Here is a 20137-nt window from a genome sequence, read left to right as displayed (position 1 = left end):
CAAAGGTAGTTAAAGGCATTCTTTTCATGGGTACAGGCAAATATTTCCCAGTATTTGAAGAAAACTAAACTGATTTTAAAGGGATATCTGTATTGCCATATTAGTTTGAGACCCTTACCCCCCCTTAAAATGAGCTCTCTCTGAAAGGAAAATATAAATTCTGGAAAAGAACATATGCAATCTAGTTTTACGTAAAACATGATATTTAGAGTTAAAATGGAATATATATATTGATTCCAATATGGACATTTCATAAGTACTTAGCACCATTCCCCAAAGGAGGAGAGCCCTACTAAGCCAGCCATCTAAAGGGATACAGTAACTCGTCTTTTGGGCAGTGTGACACAAGGGGAAGAATACTAAATTTGGAAATAGAGGAGTCCCCACTCAGAAGTTAGTTCTGCTTGTTTCTTATCTGTGTAAGCGTGGGGAAATTGTTGAACTTCTCTGGGCTCATTCTCCACATTCTCCAGATGAAGGGATTGAACCAAACGTTAAGGTCTTTTCCAACTGTTGTGTGAACATTTGTCTCTTACTTGTCCTGGGCCAAATTTACTTTCCTTCCTCTAATATCATGGCCCCTATCAGTTTGGAACTCTGTCTGTGAATTTCTAGGAGTCCCTCTCTGCTGATTGGGGGAGCTTGGACTTGGTTAACACTATTCAGAAACCCTGAATGCCCTGGAAGTTTTCTAAGTGAGAGAGACCCTTCTTTCTCACTTTGGATCAGGTTTATATAAAAAGAGGTAATTATACAAGTTGAGTTCCCATGACATTCTGTGATAAACTGATGCACAAATAGTTCAAACTTAATATGATGATACAAAATTTCCTTTAGAGATGTCATTATACCTAAAGTGTGCTCCAGTAACTTTTTTGGCCCTTAAAATCCCAGAAAATTAAAACTTGACAAAAACCTCAGAACATCTGCTCCAAACCTCTCCTTTTACATATTTTAAATTATCGTTTTCCCTTTTATTTCTAAATATTATTACATAATATATATTTATATGTGTATATATTTATATTTATGTATGTATGTATGTGTGTGTGTATTTCCCCCAGTCTACTCAGCCAGTCATCCCATGTAGCAAATTAAAAAGGGAAAAAGTAGCCAAGGATGGATAACACATCAACCCAGTTATAGTATGTGCAGTGTTCCACACTTGACCTTTTACTAGTGTTTTTTTTTGTTTTGGTCTTGTCATTTATAGTTTTGTCATGTATTTTTATTAATTTTGCTTATTTCACTCTGCATCAGTTCTGTATTTCTCTCCATGCTTGCTCTCCTAGCTGAGCTTCTGACTTTCTGGATTTCAATACCATGCCTCATCTGCAGTCTTACCCTGAAAGGGTCATCATTCTCCCCTACAGCCTTCTCAGCCTGGAACATCCCTTGCTGAACCAGTCTTCTCTCCTGGTGAGTTCTTCCTGGAGTCTCCTTTTTTAGGCGAGGCTTAGGCTAGCCTTCTCTTCATCCATCTCCCTAATGTTCCCGACTTCAAAATCATGCTTCTGGCACCAGGTAACCTTCACCTTCTCTCCCTACCCCCTTAGAAATACACCTTTCATCAAACATCTGTGCATCAGTATATTACTGATTGGAATTTAAATGCTAAAATACTCAAACCAGAGTATGGATAAATGAACTTTAAAATATCTGGACAGAGAAATTCCACAGCAGCAGCACTTGTGACTGGGTCACTCGTTGAACAAGCTTAGCAAATCAAATGACTATAGACAGTTGAGATGGTCCTTTTTTGCCTCTTAATATTTCTAATGTGTTAAGTGTTTGTGTTTTTTCAGTTGAAGTCAGTGTATTCTATTTTCATACCCCTTTTCTGTCTAGACTTAGGGTTCACTCATGTCCCTTGGTCAGTGCTATCAAAACCCCACTTACAGGCTAATAATGTGTAGGGTATTTTTCACTTCCAATTCTGTATCATAACAATACATAAACTGTAGAGTTTTATTACAGAATTTTATATAGCAATCTTACGTCCATTTATAAATCTTAAAAGTTTCCCTCCTGCATGAGCAACATTCTCTATGTAATATCCTGGTCAAGGAATATTGAAGATCTAGGCTTTGGCACATAGTCCGGTTCATCAGATACCTGTTACCTTGCCTAACTACCAGCTTCTTTACCCTCCAGCAGTCTGTAATATGTGGGCCGTTATTTACGAGGGAGGGGTGGGGTAAAATGTGTGAAGGATTAAACGAGTTTATTATTGCTTATATGCATACAGTTCTTTACCATGAAGTTTTCATATTCATTACTTTACCTGACAATTACCTCCTGAGAGAATCCTGCCTCTGATACTTTATACCTGTGTGACTTTTGATGTCACAAACTCCCTGAACCTCATTTTTCTCTTTCATTAAATGCAGCAGTCAGCTATGATCTTTGTGACTTTTTCACTGGCTGTCACTTTCCCAACTTGGCCATCTCCTGGGTTCTTTCATATCCCACCTTCTGCAAGAGGCACCAACCTTGCACCTCCTCCCATACCTGCTTCCCCACCCAGTGCTTTTCTTCTGAGCTTACCTCCAATTTATGCCGTATTTATTTTTTCTGCACACACTTGAATGTTCTCTTCCCCATTAAAATGTGAACTTCTTGAAGGAAAGAACTGTTTTTGCTCTGTTTTCCCAACACTTAGCACACAGTAAAAGTTCAATAAATGCTTAACTGACTGAAGTCAAAGAGTTTGCTCCCCATTTTGGAGATATCACTTGGAGGGACTCAAAGAGATGAGGTGACTGTCGCCAAATCACACTTTTGTAGAGTCAGGGTTGAATTTAATGCAAGTTTTTGGACCTGGCCCAGTGCTCTATCTACTACATTGTTCTTCCTGATAGCTAAGTACAATTGTCAATTAAAAATCAACTTCAAATGTATTTCCTCCTGCCTCTACATTTTCTCCACAGATGGAGACTTATTTCCTACCAGCTGTTACAGAGTAGGTCACTCTCGGTATTAATTGTAAGTTTCACTTTCTAGTATTCAGGACTGTGTGCCAATCCATTTGCCTGGATGTATTTTAATACCTTGAGGCAAAGAGAAAAACGTTTGCAAATGAATGGCTTTCCTGAAAGGCTTTCACTTTTCAGGTTCAGATGAACAGGGAAAGAAGAAAGCAGGCCTATAGGTGGGAAGCAATGGAAACTAAGCTACCAATGAAATGAACTATTGGGCTCTGTATTACTAAAATGAGGACAGTGCATAAATGGCATAATTACAAAATGTTTTTAAGATATGGATGGAAAGTCATTAGAAGTTTCAGTTCATCTTTATTAACTCCAAAAAGAACATAAGAAAGTAATACTACCAAGAGAGTGCTTCTGATATTACAAAAAGGAGTGTTCAAAAATTGCAAGACCAAAAAAGTCTAACTTTGAAGTAGAATTTTCCAAACCTTTATTTTGATATAATCCAATTGACATGTTCCTGTTTTGTTTTTTTTTTTTTTGCCATTTATGCATTTCTGGACAAGGTGCAGAAGTTTAATGCAAAATATACTGAATTTATTTATTAAACCATGCCTCTTCTTTCCCATCTTTTCCAAACAACCTAATAACCTCCCTTGATCAAATTGCTTGAGAATCTGAGACAATTAGGAAAAGGAGCCCTAATTTAAGGCTGAGACTAATGCCAGTATCCTTTAGAGAAGTAGTCTTGGCCAAGAAAAAAAAGTATATCTGAGAAAAACTAATTTTTCTGCTAATTATTTCTGTTTTTTTTGTGTGTCTATAAACTACATTTTACAGAATAGTTAAATGAATGGTAGATCTAAAATATTTACTTAATGGTCTTAGTTGAGTGACTCAAAAATTTAAGAAAAAACTTCACTTTATGTATGAGAATAAAGTTAGTTTTCTCTGTTCTACCCCCCTCACTTCTTTTCACAGGAGAGGCTTCTCTGTGTACTTCCTCAAAGTGAAATGAAAATTCTGTAGTGGCTGATGATTTGAAATGGTGGGATAATTCAGAACTAAAGGCTGCTTGTCCTTTATTTCTACACTTCACCTAAGACATAATTTTTAGTCAATCACAGTACTTGGCTTCTTTGACCTTGTTTTAAAATTCATAAGATGTTCAATTCATTTAAAATAAGTTGTCTCAGCTTAGTGTCCAGCACTCATCTTAACATCTGTCAGCTACATATTTCAATATATAGTTTTTTTTCTCTCTTAACTACCACAGGCCTTTTTAAAAATGGCACTGAGTGAAAAATAAGTCCACTAAAGGTTCCTTACGAAAACTGAAAAGGTTTGCTGAAGATTCACATCAATTATTTCTGATGTTCAGGATGGTAGGAATGCTTTGGATTCCTTTATTTTCTGTTTGAGTCCTTTGCAAGAGAGCGTCAGCCCAGCATGCTGGCGCTTAAGTGTTTCTAGCCGCTGGCTGAGCACCTCAGTTTGGTCCACCTTTTGCTCCAGGTCCCGAAGGAGCATCTCTTTGCCCAGAAGTCCGCACTTCTGATGTAACTTGACATTATCAACTCGAAGGCTGTCTCTGGCTTTCTTAGTCTTGGTCAAGATGTCCCTCTTCTGGGCCACCTGAGCATCAATATCCATAAGCTCTGCCTTGAGGCGCCAATTCCCCAGTTCCACAAACTGTAATTTCTCCTTCACGTGGGTGATGATTTGGACGTTGCTGGTGACTTTGTGGTGGAGCTTTAATAGCTCCTCGTTGCGTTCCTCCACCTTCTCGTTGAAGGTCTGGTTCTCTATCTTGAGCTGCTCGAAGTCGATGAGGTGCAGCCCCTCCGTCATCTCCTCCTGCGCCTTCATCCTGGCCTGCAGGTGGCTCAGGCTCTGCTTCAGCTGCACGTTCTCCAGGCGCACGGCGCTCATCTCCTTCTCCTTGCGGTCCTCGTTGGCCTGGATCTGCTCCACCTCGCGCTGGGCCGCCGGCTTGCCGCCAGCCACGCGGCAGCTGCCCATGGCCTGCAGCATCACCTGCTTCTTGAGGGCCTGGAAGGCCTTCCACTCCTTGTCCACTTGGGCCAGCTTGTCCTGGCAGTGCTGCCGCAGCTGCTCGAGCTCGCGCTGGTACCACTCCACGTCTTGGCCGTGCTGCTTCTTCAGCTCCTCCAGCGAGCTCAGGTAGCGCTGGTAAGCCTGCTCCTTCTCGGGGGCGTCCTGGTCCGAGGACGTCTTCTCCACCTCCACGCCGGGCTCGGCGCTCTTCTTCTTGCGCAGAGCCTGGGAGATCTTGTGCTGCAGGTGAACGTTGTACTGGTGGATGCGGTGGCGCTCCGACAGCAGCCCGTGATACTGCTCCATGAGCTCGGCGCGCAGCTGCTGCTCCTGGAGCTTCAGCTCCTCCTCGTCGGGGGCCTCTTCGGCCTCCTCTTCCTGCTCGTACAAGTCCTCGTCCCTTTCGTGGGACTCCAGCGACACGTAGCTCTCCCCGTCCTCTCCCAGGGACTGCCTCTTGTCCTCCGGGATCCAGTCTTCGTCGCGGCCTTCGATGGATTCCGGGAGTCCGGCCTTGCTGGTCTCCCCGGCGTCAGAGATCGACGGTACCTCCTCCGCCGCCGCCTCCCCTTCATCCTCCTCGGCTTCTCCCTCATCCTCCTCGGCTTCTCCTTCATCCTCCTCGGCCTCTCCCTCATCCTCCTCGGCCTCTGCCTCATCCTCCTTGGCCTCTCCCTTATCCTCGGCCTCTCCCTCATCCTCCTCGGCTTCCTCGGCCGCCTTCGCCTCTTCCATGCTTCCCGGCTCCATCTCCGCGGGCTCGCCGTGCTCGGCGCCCTCCGACGGCGCGGCCATCGAAGTCATTTCCTCTGGCCCCACGCCGTCCGGGTTCCCTGCCTCGGGCACACCCGGCACCTCCACGCTCATTTCCTCCGGAGCTTCCAAAGGAGCCTGGGCCCCCTCGGGGCCCTCCTCGGGCAATTCCATCCCTTACCCTTACGTCCTCACCCCTCCTTCTCACACAGCTAACTCGAGGCAGGGGAAAGGAGTGCGGGGAATCCTCGGCTTCTCCTCTTCTGTTTGGTTTCCCGGGGCAACCAGAGGCGCTGCTGGCGACGAGGGCGATTGGGTTGTCTCCTCCTTATTCCGCCAATGGGAGGCCAGGAAGGCGCGAGAGCGTGGGGGAGGGCCGACCGGGCGGGGGCGGGGCGGGGCGGGGCGTGACAAAAGAAGCCTCGTCGCTGTCACCTCACCCCCTCCCTCCTCCCTCGCTCGGGGATTGGGAGCGACCTGGAGAAGGACGCAGGCGCAGGGAAGAAAAACGTCAGGAAAACGGTGGCGGGGGGGAAGAGGGAAAAGGGAATGCGCAGGCGCAAACACCAGAACTGTCTTTCCTCCATAAGGGTCGGGGGCGGGAGGAGGTTGTTAAAGGGTTTCACGCTTGCGCCGGACGCCCACTGGGGCTAAGCGCCTGCGCGATGCGGAGGAGGGAAGACGGCGGCCTGACGGGGTCGGATGGCGCCTGCGTACTGAGACGAGACATTCGGCTGGCTGGCTCCGGCGGCTCCTGGGCCTTGGCCGTAGCAGCAGCGGTGGCGGCTCCGGCAGCCGCGGCGGGCGGCGGCGGCGGTTGTTCCTCGTACCCGCCCTCGGCCGCCGGGGGAAGTGGCGGCGTCTCGGTGGGCGGCGTCGGCGGGACCGTCGCGGGCGAGCGGGGGAAGATGGCGGAGCTGGGGAAGAAGTACTGTGTGTACTGTCTGGCCGAGGTGAGCCCGCTGCGCTTCCGCTGCACCGAGTGCCAGGACATCGAGCTGTGCCCCGAGTGCTTCTCGGCCGGCGCCGAGATCGGCCACCACCGGCGCTGGCACGGCTATCAGCTGGTGGACGGCGGCCGCTTCACGCTGTGGGGGCCCGAGGCCGAGGGCGGCTGGACCAGCCGCGAGGAGCAGCTCCTGCTCGATGCCATCGAGCAGTTCGGCTTCGGCAACTGGGTGAGCGCCGCGGCCCGGGGCAGGGGCCCAGCCTTCCGTCCCCGCCAGGGATCCTGTCCCCCTCCCCCTCCGCATCGCCTTGTCATCCCCTGCATCCCTCTCCCTCCCCAGCCCCTTGTCATCCGTCCCCCATGCCCCCCTCCCCCGCACCTTGTTACCCCCCAACCTCATCGCCTTCACACACACTCCCTCCCGCATCTTGTCATGTCTCCCCCTCCCCACCTTCTTATCCCTTCCCCTCCCCAGGATCTTCTCATCCCCGTCTCTCTCCCCAGGACCATCCCCAACTTCTACCTCCTTTTCAATCTTCTTGGCCTCCCATGCTCCTGGCATTTGAGTTGGCAGGACCCCAGAGGTCGTCTAGTCTACTCGTACCTCAGCAAGAGTCTGAGCGAATATCCTGGTCCTGAGGCCCCTGTGGGAAGAGTCACGGTTTTGAAGAACTCCCTCCCTCCTGGGGCAGCTCAGTTTCCCCAACATTTTGATTGGGGGGGGGAAGGCTGGGTGTTTCCAATGTATTTAATGAAAATCTTCAATGACTTTCACCCTATTGCTCCTAGTTTTCTCTTTTCCCTCTTTCATGCCATAATCTTTTGTATACTTGAAGATACATATTGTCGCATCTTCTCTTGGAACTTTTTCCCTTGGAGTTAAAAGGGACCTTAGATATAATTTTTTCTAGGAGAGTTCACTTCTTTAAGAAGTGGCCTCTAGAAGAGAAATAAGGTGCCTAAGGCCACACAGGTAATAAGTGGCAGAACCCAAGTTCAAAGCCAGATCTCTCTGACTCCAAAATCCAGTGCTTTTTCAGTCCTACCATATTCTTTTCTTCCTGAGAGACAGGAGGGGACTGAATGCTCACAGAGGGCACAGTGGGAGCTGAGTTCTGCACTCCCACAAAAGGAAACGGTATTCAACCAGATAATTTAACAGAGTGTATTTTCCCCAGTAAATTCACTCTTTCCTGTTCAATGAAGCAAACCATGTTCATAGGAATTGAAGGGTTTTAGAAAAGAAAAAGGGCTTTGGAGGTCTAGCCTAAACTCATCCCTTCTACCCCCCAAGCAGTTGTCTTCCCCTCCCTGACAAAGTCATTATCCATTATTGAACACCTCCAGGGACAGAGCCAGTTACTTCATGGGCACATTGATCTAGTCAACAGAAAATTTAACTGAGAGAATGTTACTCATAAAATACTTTGCATTTTAGTTCTCTGCATTTCAGAATACCTCTGATACCTTTTATCTTTATCTTCAGAATATCACTTTCCATGGAGAGTGGCCTATGATAGAAACAAGAGTAGAATACATTTTCAAATTACAGATTGCAGTTGAGAAATGCTTCAACTCAGTTGAGTAAATATTTGTTAAATGGCTAGCCTTGTTTTAAGTAGTAGCAATATAAAGGTTGACTAATTCCAAGAGTATTACAATTCAGTTTGCATATTCCTTGACTTAAGAAATTAGTGACTCAAGAATGGCCCTTCAGCTCTCAGCGTCAAAAAGTTCCTTTAAAATAATTTGTCAGAAGAGCGGACATATGAGAATCATCCTTTTCTATTTATCAGAAAGTTATAATTAGGGATACTTGAGAAAATCTTGGTTTAATAACAAGTGTCATTCTTTTCAGTTTACATACAAGTAGGCCCTTAATTGGTAAGGCCTCCTCCAAAAGACCTACTTATGATTCTCAGCAGAATTCCCTCAGCAAGATGAAGGGTTGTGCCAGTTTGTTATTTCTGCTTCTGTAAGTATGAATGATTCAAATCTGAAGTGTAGCTCCCTGCGCAAATTCTGTTAGTCATAATGTTAGCCAGGTTTTGGTCATGGGTGGGAGCACATAAGGGGTTAATTCAGTTACAGGTATACCCCAGATGACATTACTTGTTGCTGAAATCATGTCAGAGTTTCATAGGAACAGTGTTATAAAAGTGTTAGGGTCAAAGCATCCTGATTATGAGGGATCGTCTGATTTTTATCGAAGGCACAATCTGTTTAATAATATTACAGTGGGTTTGTGCTAGGCTGCAAATGGGCTTTGATTATATACCGTATTATTCACATTTTTCTGAGACTTTGCTTGTCCAGGCAACGTAATAGAGGGTATACCTGTAGTGTTGCAGGTTTTAGTTGGGCTTCTGCCTCCAGGAATCATTTTGCCTGTGGCCATTCACGTTTGGCTCCTCTCAGGTTGCATCTATTTAGAAGTTCCTTTTATATTTATCATGTAAATGTAAGTTAAAACCTTTTTGATACTTGTGGCATTCTCCAAAGTTCTTTTTGCTTCAGTTTGGGTTACTTCACACAACAGATAATAGTCCACATAATCTTTCAACATTACTAAGCACCTACTATGCTCCCAGCTCTGGTTCTCAGCTCTGCTGATATAAAGACAAAATGAAACAGTCCTTGTCCTAAGCGAGCATGTTTTATAATTGATGCCAAACTTCATTCTAATCTTGCATTTGATTCAAAACAATAACAAAAACTCCAGTATTTATTTTCATCATAGGCTGCTTACTACTTTTTTTAGTAGCCAGAAGTGAGGTAGTGTAAGACTGGCAGGTGTGGACAAGCTGCAGGCCATATTTTACAGAATCATTAAGTGCGATTCAACAGCACTTGTTTTGTTTTGGGTTTTTTGGGTTAACATCCTACTACGTGCAAGTGTTTGGGAAGGTTCAGAGAGAAAAACTACCTTTTAAATTTATGATCTCAGTTGGAGAATAGGATATGTAGGTATGATATAAAGTAGATTGTGATAAAGGCAAAGGAATGGTTTAAATGAAGTATTCTGAGAGAAATATAAAGAGAAATAGCTCTGGGGGGTAGTGGTTATTGGAGCTGATGGTACCCCCAAACTGTGCCTCGAAACAAGGGAGGAAACTCAGTTAAGATGGGAAGTGCAAAATCTATTTCAAGCATTGGAAGGGGGTAATTTAAAGAAAGTAACAGTGAGCCATTCAGGTGGAATGGGAGTAGTGTGAGGTTGGAGCTAGGTTGTAGAGGACCCTGAATGTTAGAAGGATTCAGGCTTTCTGGTAGGTAGCGCAGAGCCATGAAAGGTTTTTGAAAGGAGATATGCAGAGGAATATGATATGAGGAAGGTGATTTTGACAGATTCTACATTGTATGAATTGGAGAAAGAATTGACCAGGGACTCAGCAGCCTGTGTGAACAGAATGCTCTAGCATAGTTCATAGGACGTTAGACCTGGGGGAAAACCCAAAAAACCTTCAAGGCTGCCTAGTCTGACCCTTTTGTTTTACACATGAAGACACTAAGAGTGAGGAAGGAGAAATGATTTACTCTGTAAAATCACAAGGATAGTAAGTAGCAGATCTGTGATTCAAACCCAGATTCTCTGACTAAGATCTGTGCACTTTCCATTATGCCTTGCTACTTCCAAAGGAGGCCTTACAGAAAGTTTACAACTTTGACACCCTCGGAGGTTGGTGTGTGAATGTTTGAAATGAAGAGAATGCGACTGTGCAGCAGCTGGAAGCCACGGGCTAGTCCCTTTGGGAGCAGAGGCTGCTCAGGAGTAGAGAGAGTTTAGCATTCTCACCAGTACTTGTAAGACTGTTACGTACTCTCCAGGTTGGGATTTTTGTTCTCCCTCCCAATTCCATGAAGACTGTTGCCAGCATTGTATTCTTCCCTTTCCGTTCCAGAAACATCCCAGTGCTTCCAAGCATTACTAGACTGTCTGTTTTCCACCTCCCACCTCATGTGAAAACTTGTCCTTTGTTTTAGATTTTCATTTTCATCTTTAAACTGCTTCATTTTTCTTCCCTTTTGGTTTCTCCTCATGTTGTCTCAGTGTGCCTTATTTCTTTTCTTCCTTTAGTCTTTCCTTTTTTTTTTCCTGCTCAGTTCCCATTTCTCCTTTCAAATGCTACCTGAGCCCACATTCTCTTGAAGATTTCAACTTTAATTTCTGTCCAATTGCCAAATCCCTTTACAGAGAGAAAAAAGAAGAATTTTCAGAACTTCTTAAATTTAGCATTTCCTCTCTTAGTTTGACTTTATATGTTAGATTTCACAAGCAATTTGGATCATAAACCCTAGAAAATTGTCTGATATCTCTTGGCTTTGCACAGTACCTGTCACTGTAGAGGAAAGAAATGGAATAAACACATCTAAATAAGAATATCATTATTATTGGTTTAGTAGAGCAGAATTGCACAGAAACCATAAGCCAGAGATGTTAGTAGTTTTAATAAAAACTTTGGGTTATTCAGAGACTAAGATAATTTCTTATAGAGTAGCAAAGAAATAAACGCTGTAGCTTATCATTTTGTAAAGAATTGTTTTGAACACGATCTTTGCAGTTAAGTTACATAGCATCCATGGTAGTTTGTAGGATACTTAGGGAGAAATGTAGAAGTCTTGGCTTTGCTTGGTAATACAAACATACACATATGCACATGCCACAGGGTCAGGAAATGCTCTGGCCTATGAAACATGTTAAAGAAGAATATCATTATAAATACTGTATTCAATATTTTCAGACTCAATATTAAAAGAGACTGGGGTGGTTAGGTGGTGCAGATCCACTCCATCTTGGTGTATAGAGTGAATGCCAGCCTTGTAGTCAGGAGGACATGAATTAAAATCTGGCATCAGACACTGACTGTGTGACCCTGGTAAGTCGCTTAACCCTGTTTGCCTCAGTTTCCTCATCAATAAAATGAACTGGAGGAGGAAAAAGCAAGCCACTTCAATATCTTTGCTAAGAACCCTCAAAAAAAGGGAGGAGGAGGATCATGAAGAGTCAGATGCCGCTAAAAATGACTAACTGACCGTCTGAAACAGTTTGATCTGATATCCAAGCTATTCCTAGCTGAGACGAACAAAGAGAATTAGAATTTCATGTAACATTTATAGGGGTCTTAAAGCAGGAAAAGATTACTATGTAAAAACATAGTTTGGGTTTACACCCCAAAATTGTTGATTCTGTTCCATCCTGGGCTACTACCCCATTCCTGGAGTTAAGCAAATGGACCTCTTGTCCATTGACCTGTTCTGATGAGGTTCTGTACCTGTTTTGGAGGCAGTGATGTGAATCAGACCACAATTTATCTGTCTTTAGGTGTTACTGACTTTTTAAAGGACAATAGAAAAGGCTTCAGGGGAAAATATAATGTTTCTTGAGAAATTAAACAGGAGGTTTTTAATATGCTTTCACAAGCAGCGTATTCTCTTTTAAAACTGTGCTTATCCTGGAAGGAGGATATGTAGGTCATAAAATGGATGCACAGAAGTCACAAGGAAAAACCTCTATTTTTTCAGTGCATGTATTTTGACAGGCATTGAAGTTGAACAGCATCAGCTATTGAATTATGAGTGGAGATTGCTGTAGGTCCTTTTAGGAAATCAAACCCACTCACAATTTTCTCCTCTTGGTCTCATTTAAACTGTCTTTATTATTCAAAAACTAAGATTGTTAGGAATTGTGCAAACTATTTAATAGAGTTTTTACCAGTTTCATAGATAGTATATGTTTTAGAGGAGATAGTAGCCACTTCATATTTGACTTTGCTTTTGATTTAATGGAAGGATGTTCAGTTATGCTTATTATTTCTCAATCCAATACTCTTGCATAAATACTGCTGAAGACACAGGTAAGCATAAAAGGTCGATAATTTGCAAATAGCACTCATGGTAGTCTTCCTCCTTGCCAAGAAAGCAAACAACTTTAAAGAAAGCTTTATATAGTCAACCAATTAAAATACAGATCATATTTTTTTTTCTAGTTCTAGCTAAACAATTCCTCATGGAATTATTTGACTTAGTTGAGGAGGACAGGATTCTAAGAATCTTTAGTTTCTTTACTACTATGACATTTCTTCCAACCATATTCAGTTGGAAATTATTGACCCATGAAGTTCCCCTCAAAGAGTCAAAATGTCCACGCTCATAATTAACGTCTGAATGATGCCTCAGGGGAGCTGTATGGACCCTTGTCCTTGATGTGAGGGAGTTTAGGTCTTCTGATCTTTTAGGGTGGAGTCAATTAAAGCAATTTTTGCTTAATTTGCTTAATTCATGTTTCCTATAGCATAAGGCTTCCAATTTCAGAAACTTTCAGGAAAGTTGATCCCTCTAATGACTGAAGAAAAGCGCTCTTGTCTTTTACATAAATTGTTTTCTTTTAAAGAGATTTGCTTGTATGTAGCCACTTTATTCATGATCACTAGAAAATGAGTGATGGCAACAACTAATACTTGTAGTTTCCTTTATCCCTTAAAGCACTTCAGTATTTTAAAAGATTCATGATTTCATCAATATGGGGACTCCATCATTTGTCTTCATTAATGACAGTGTCATAGATGATAGACAGTGCTTGACATTGATGACATAGAATCCAGTGTTGGAAGAGAGCATAAGGAGGTCTCCTCTCTCAACTAACCCTTCTTCTCCAGACCATTACAGGAATCCCATTTATAGACTGATACACAAACAGCCTTTCTTTCATTCTTGTGCTCCAAAAAAGCATACTCAAAACATTTTGTTCAAGTAAAATGCTACTGATAGGTAACCTAATAAAATGATCTAGAACACACCACTCTTAAGGACAACCTGCATACGGTAAAAAACAAACAAAAAAAGCCCTTTTTGCTTGGAACTGTTTGTGTTAATGAAAAACGTACAAAGGCTAATTAAAGAAATGGAAGAAAAATTCTTCAGTAAGGAAATGATTTAGTCAGATTTGGAGTTTTGTTCATTGATGGGCAATTTTCTAATGATGAGCCTCTCCAAACCTAGCTAGTGTGGTATTTGGATGACAGCCAGCAGACACAGATAGTCCCTGAGTATATACTTAAAGCCTTTCTAGCTTGGATAGGACCATGACGTTTAGAAATTGAGGGTGGCCCTGTCACCTTTTAGTACCTAATTTTCAACCATCTTGACTGAAATCTTTCCAAAATATTACACACTTCTCTTTGTGCTTACAGCCTGAGGCTTTTCTCATTATCTCGAGTCATCTTTATATGGCAGTCATCTATTGTAGACAATGTAGTAATGTTGTAGTGCCCTCTCTTTTGAGCTTCCGTACATCGACTTTGTGCGTCATCATCCATTTCGATTGTTCAGGTGCGTTGTTTTTGCTTTATTCCATGTCCTGTCCAAGTTCGAGATAATTGAGGTCACAGGGTAGGTGAAACTACCATTTTTTTAGTATCTTTAATGCCGTGGCTGTATGTGAGGATTCTGAGTAACCCCTTACAGTTCTTCAGTTTAGTTTTAACCAACTTTAGCAATAGAATTGCTAGATTAAAAAAAATAAACATATATCTACTTATACAAACACATTTCTCTGTCTCCTGCCCCATTCATCCCTCCAGTCATTCAATTTCTATCCATGATCCCTGACTTTGCCTGAATTATGTTCAGAAGGCACACAATAATGCACATATACTTACATATCTTTTTATGTAAATGACGGTAAATAGTGTAGAAAGCTTTATGCAAACTTCTTCCCTTCCCTCTGACCCCGACCCCACAACAAAAGCCTATCTAAGTAGTTTGTATGTCTATATCCCATACTCTCACCTCTTCTCTTTTCACATTGTTCACTATATGTAGTTATTCCTAAGACCCTACTCTTGAGTGCTGTATACTACATTCTTTATTTATATCATGGGTTATAAAGAGCACAAGTTTGGGAACCAGGATGGCTGGGTGCCAGTCCCAGCTTTGCTGTTAATTTTCTGTGACCTCAGGATTTAAAGCTGTTTGTTCAGTCTCTTTCCAGCCCAACTTTCCAGGCTAATTTCCCTTCAGGTACTATGTGGTCCAGGAAAACTAGGGTGTTTTCTGTTCTCTGAACTTAACGTTGAGTCTGTTGCCTCTGTACTTTTTCTTGCATTGGTTATCTTAGATACTTTTCTGTGATGCACACACTCATTCCACACTTCCATCTCTTAGAATCCCTGATTTCCATCAAGGTTTAGCATTTGTGCTCCCTCAGGAAGCCTTTCCTGATCCCCGTAGCTGTTGCTCTTTCTCTCTCACATTTGTCTGTTTGCATGTTGTATTCCTCCCAGTAGAGTGTTGCTTGATATGATTATTTTTTTGTTGTCTCTGTATCTTCAGTGGGGCTATACAGTGGCATGGACTACCACAGTACTTTGCTCATACTGGAAACTTTATGAAATGCTTTTTGGAGTAGATTGGGCAGTCATTGTACTTGTCAAATTTTCTGTTTCCTTATTTGTCACGAGGGGGCATTGGACAAGATAATTTCTAATTTCATTTCCAGCTATAACCTTTTGAATTGTGTGATTTATGTTAGTTAAGAATAATTGGGGGTGGAGTACATTGCCAGTCATTAGTTTTTTACTTACTTGGAGAAACTTGGCATTCACAAAGGTACTTTGGCTGTTGCTTATGCACATTTATGATTATATATACTATTAGACCTGAAAATGACTTCAGGCCACAGACAGTTTGAACTGGAAAGAACTTAGAATACAGAATGTCATAGCTAGAAGGGATCATAGAACACAAGATAAAGAAGCATAGATATTGAGACCTTAGATGCCACTTAGTGTGATCTCAGTTTACAGATGAGAAAGCAGATATCTGAGAGGTTAAATGAATTACCTGAGGTTCACACAGATAGAATATAAAAGGCCATAGAGCACAGTGTCAGTTAGTAGGGACCTATGAACATAGGACATAGAATGTCAGAGCTGAAGTGAACCTTAAAGATCTTCTAATATTCCCTCATTTTATGGATGAGGAAACTGAGACCCAGAGAAGGGAAATGACTTGCCTTCAGGGGTCACATAGCTTATAAATGATGTAGTTGGCCCAGTATCATATCACACTGATGTCTTTGGGTACAGAAAACCAAAGAAAACAGTGTTTATTTAGGTTTTGCCCACTTTAGATAGTAGTGATCATGATGGCAAAGCAGGGCAGGTCCATCACCTAAATAGATATGCTGATATGAGGTCTGTCCCTTTGCAAAGTTAAGTCATAATTAGTCTAGTTTTGTGATTAGTTTTTTCTGTTTTGTTTTTTTTACTTCCTCTGGTTTACTTTGATGCTTGGGGTAACTGAATTCCAGGCCCTTATTTGGACATATAATTTGTACCCTACATCTTTTTTTCCATTGAAAGTTAAATTTGTGAATTCTTCCTGATGAGAACCTTATAAACTCAGGTTGCATGAATTAAGAAAGATGTTTGGAAATGTGTAAATTCAACCCTAAAAATCTGGATCTAGTTTTAGCCAAATTTTATTAAAGAAAGTTTTGTCATGCATTTTTTCCTTTTGTTTAAAGATCCAAAAAAATCAAGACTAAATCATGTTTTAGTGTAAATTTATTAAAATAAAAGTATTGTTTTAACTAAGGTGTTCCAAAGAATTTTCTTTATTGGGGGTAGGAAGTGTGATAACAGTATAATTTGAGGTGTACACTTTTTGAAAAAAAAAAATTAACTTTTTTGAATACCTTTTTTTAAATATCCCATTTGTTCACATGAATATCCTCTCTACTTCCCTGCCTCGCAAATTATACTTTGTAACAAAGATTTTAAAATAGAAGGGAAAAAAGAATCAGTTTAGCAGAACTAGTTAACACATTGACCATGTCATTAAGAATTTATGATACTACTTTATGCCAGGTACTATGCGGAAGGTGACAAAGGTTACTTACAAGGTGGGGGTATGGAGTCAACATAGTTGGGAGTCAGGAGTCTACTATTCTAGTCCTGGCTTTGGCATTAATTGGTTCTGTGATCAGGGGCTCAGTTTTTATCTTCATAAACTATGGAGATTGAACTAGATGTTTTCTAAGACCCTTCCAGCTCCAGGACTCTTTGTTTTGTGACCAGGACCTTGGTCTCTAGACTCTGAAACTATATATTTGGAACTGGTAGAGAAGCTGCAATGAATATTTTTTGTGAAAAAGCAATGATGATGATCAGGTATTCCTTGTAAATGTTTGTAAAATGTTAAATAGGATTTGAGCAAAACCCAGGCCTAGAAAAATTTTATTGTGAATTTAATTTTTGGTCTTGTTTTTGTAGGAAGACATGGCTGCTCATGTTGGGGCTTCTCGGACGCCTCAAGAAGTGATGGAACACTATGTAAGCATGTACATCCATGGAAACCTGGGAAAAGCCTGTATCCCTGACACCATCCCTAACAGGGTGACAGATCATACGTGCCCTAGTGGAGGACCCTTGTCTCCCAGTTTGACGACACCTCTGCCTCCTTTAGATATAACTGTTGCTGAACAACAGCAGTTAGGGTACATGCCGCTTCGGGATGACTATGAGATTGAATATGACCAAGATGCCGAGACTTTGATTAGTGGACTTTCGGTAAATTATGATGATGATGATGTGGAAATAGAGCTCAAGAGAGCCCATGTGGACATGTATGTTAGAAAACTCAAGGAGCGACAAAGACGAAAGAATATTGCCCGAGACTATAACTTAGTGCCTGCCTTTCTGGGGAAAGATAAAAAAGATAAGGAAAAGTCAATGAAACGTAAAATTACAAAAGATGAAAAGGAGATACGGGTAAAACTGAGGCCCTTGTACCAGTTTATGTCCTGTAAAGAATTTGATGATTTCTTTGAAAACATTCACAAAGAAAAAATGCTCCGAACAAAAATCCGAGAACTACAACGATATCGTCGGAATGGAATCACTAAAATGGAGGAGTCGGCAGAATACGAAGCTGCCAGGCACAAACGGGAGAAGAGGAAAGAAAACAAGAACATAGCCAACTCTAAAAGAGGAAAAGAAGATGGGAAAGACGGGGAGTTCGCTGCAATTGAAAACCTCCCTGGCTTTGAGCTCTTGTCTGATAGGGAAAAGGTGCTTTGTAGTTCTTTAAATCTGAGCCCAGCTCGTTATCTGACTGTGAAAACAATTATCATAAAAGACCACCTCCAGAAACGACAGGGCATACCATCCAAAAGTCGTCTCCCTAGTTATCTGGACAAAGTTCTCAAGAAAAGGATTTTAAATTTCCTCACAGAAAGTGGTTGGATATCTAGGGATGCTTCCTGAAATGGGAACACTTGGAAAGCTGAAATGATATCCAAAAGCTTGTGAGCCAAAATGACTAGGGTTTGAAGGGAAGAGGGAGAAGTTGTTAGGTTTTTTTTTTTTCCAATGTTGCCCTATTTAATTTGATTTGAGGATTTCCTTTTTAAAGTGCAAACTTTCTTCATGGTTCTCTGAAAGAAGCAATAGTAGCAATCTTCTAGTGGATCATGAGGGAAAATAGATTTTCACTTCTTAGGTAGTCTTAAAGGTAAATACTTGGAAATGATGGTATTGCCCTTAAGTATTTAGTCAGGCTTCTGATATTTGGCATATTATGAGATTGGATGATTTCCTGGGTTCTCCTGAGATCTTTGCCCACCGGGAAGAGACACTATGGATTAAAAGAATTTTTATTATTTTTTCTGTTGGTCCTGATACTTTAGTTCTGATGGGCAGGGACTGATTTCAGAATGTGCTATGTGTTGCTCCTTCATTTTGGTTTCTCGTGTGCAGACAGGGCTGCCAGCCATCCAAAGTCCTTGCTCCATGTCAGCACTGGCACAAAGCACTTTAAAAAGGAGCATTTTGGTCCACATTCACTGCCAGCATCCTGAACCGATAGAGGAATTAATTAGGAAATAGACTAAGGTGTGAATGACCCAGGGATGGTGAGGTAATAGAGCAGCCAGGCAAAAGTACACTAGTGCCTTGGAGACTGAGTAGACAGAAAGTATATAGTCATTGACTGATGGCAGCAAACAGTGAGGTGTCTATAGTTCATCCTATGCTCCAAGATGATTTTTAGGAGGTATCTTTTTCTCCTTCAAATTAAAGTATACAGATCACGACTGCTTCAGAGAAGCTGGAATTACTCCAGTAAAAATGATGCCTTCAGCCCAGTCCATTGCTATGGCCCCCATTGGTACATCTGGGGATACCCTTGAATGGTTAACCTGAAACATAAGATTGCAAAAGGAGTTTGGATTAGACCCCTTAGCTTCCTTTTTTTCTGCCTAACCTCTAAATTACCCTCTACAAGACTATCTGATTAACATTTTGCTCTGAGTACTTACTGTCTACTTGCATCTAACTTGGGAGTACATATATGAGTTAAGGATGAGATGACTCCTATCACAGTCCAGTTCTTTGCTTCTTTTATTCCTCGTGTACACTGTAGTTCATTGAAAATATGATCGGATCAGCCTGGCCAAAAGTATTTATTAAACTGTAATGTCACTTTGTCAAGACTGTAAGAGCAGAAACCCCTCAACCTTTACTTATTAAAAAGTCAGGAAATTCTGATTCTACATGTTTACTAGGCAGATTTACAAAAGATTTAGCAGAGAGGAAGTTAAAATGGGATTGCTTTTTCAAAACTGTTGAAACAGAGTATAGTGTACTAGACTTATTAGAAACTTCATGGTAGTGCCCACATCATTCAGTGTCTCATTCGTATTCTTCAGTCAAAAAATAAATGTCTGCTCTCTCCAGCTGCCCATTTGATAAGTTTGGCTTTCTTGTGGACTTCTTTACTTTGGAAACTTGACTGTGGGCTATCAAGTTTTTAGTTTTCTTTTCTTGAATATCCAGGACCCATGTTTTAAATCATAGGACTAAGTTTTGACTACATACTTGAATCTTTTCCCCTCCTCTTCATCGCCAGCTTCCCCACTTCTCTCCAGTCCCACCCTCTCCATACATACTGACTTTCATAGAAGGAATAGAAGTGAGATTGTTTATGTACTGGTATGTTATTGGCTTGGGGTTTCAAGAGTAGCTTTGTTTGAAAGAAAAAATCCTCAGCATTTTCTAAGGTAAGGTGAATTGTCTAATTAAGGTGCTTTATCTTCTCCTTTTCCTGTATATTGCTTCCCTTCCCCTACTCGCTTCCTGAAAAGGGTAAATTTTCAACATTAAATAAAACATTTTCAAAATGTTATTTATGATCTTAGTTGCAAGGTACATTGTATATTGTTGGCAGATAAGCTTTGAATATTATTTAAGCTGATGATTTCTCCTTTGGCAATATAGATACTTTCTCTAAGCAATAGTTATATATTGGTGTGTAAAAGGAACAGCTCTGAGGAATACATCCATCATTTGTCCTGCAGGCCAGTTGCTAAGGATTGAAGCTGGTTGCTGTCCACTACTGAATATTGAAAGAGGGGAGATGGTGCTAAGTTTTTACTATTGTCTTAGCC

At 41.7% G+C, this 20137-nt stretch overlaps 2 protein-coding genes across 3 annotated transcripts; one reads left to right on the top strand and one right to left on the bottom strand.

The window, feature by feature from the left end:
- Nucleotides 1-3453: 3453 nt before the first annotated feature.
- CFAP184 (cilia and flagella associated protein 184) lies at nt 3454-6013 on the bottom strand. The gene has a single exon (XM_072620168.1). It carries the CDS (start codon nt 5913-5915, stop codon nt 4308-4310), a length of 1608 nt encoding a protein of 535 aa, XP_072476269.1. The 5' UTR covers nt 5916-6013; the 3' UTR covers nt 3454-4307.
- A 161-nt stretch (nt 6014-6174) lies between these two features.
- On the top strand, nt 6175-18355 carry TADA2B (transcriptional adaptor 2B). Of its 2 annotated transcripts, none has more exons than XM_072620170.1 (2): nt 6175-6919; nt 16965-18355. In XM_072620170.1, exons 1-2 carry the CDS (start codon nt 6407-6409, stop codon nt 17955-17957), a joined length of 1506 nt encoding a protein of 501 aa, XP_072476271.1. In that variant the 5' UTR covers nt 6175-6406; the 3' UTR covers nt 17958-18355. The 2 variants fall into 2 exon arrangements, with proteins under 2 accessions (XP_072476271.1, XP_072476270.1); XM_072620169.1 differs by having other exon boundaries at nt 6313-6694.
- Nucleotides 18356-20137: the final 1782 nt, after the last annotated feature.

Source organism: Notamacropus eugenii, chromosome 6, assembly GCF_028372415.1.
Source record: "Notamacropus eugenii isolate mMacEug1 chromosome 6, mMacEug1.pri_v2, whole genome shotgun sequence".
NCBI classification, from domain to species: Eukaryota; Metazoa; Chordata; class Mammalia; order Diprotodontia; family Macropodidae; genus Notamacropus; species Notamacropus eugenii.
Note: the sequence above shows the minus strand (reverse complement) of the source record. Positions and strands in the feature narration are given on the sequence as shown.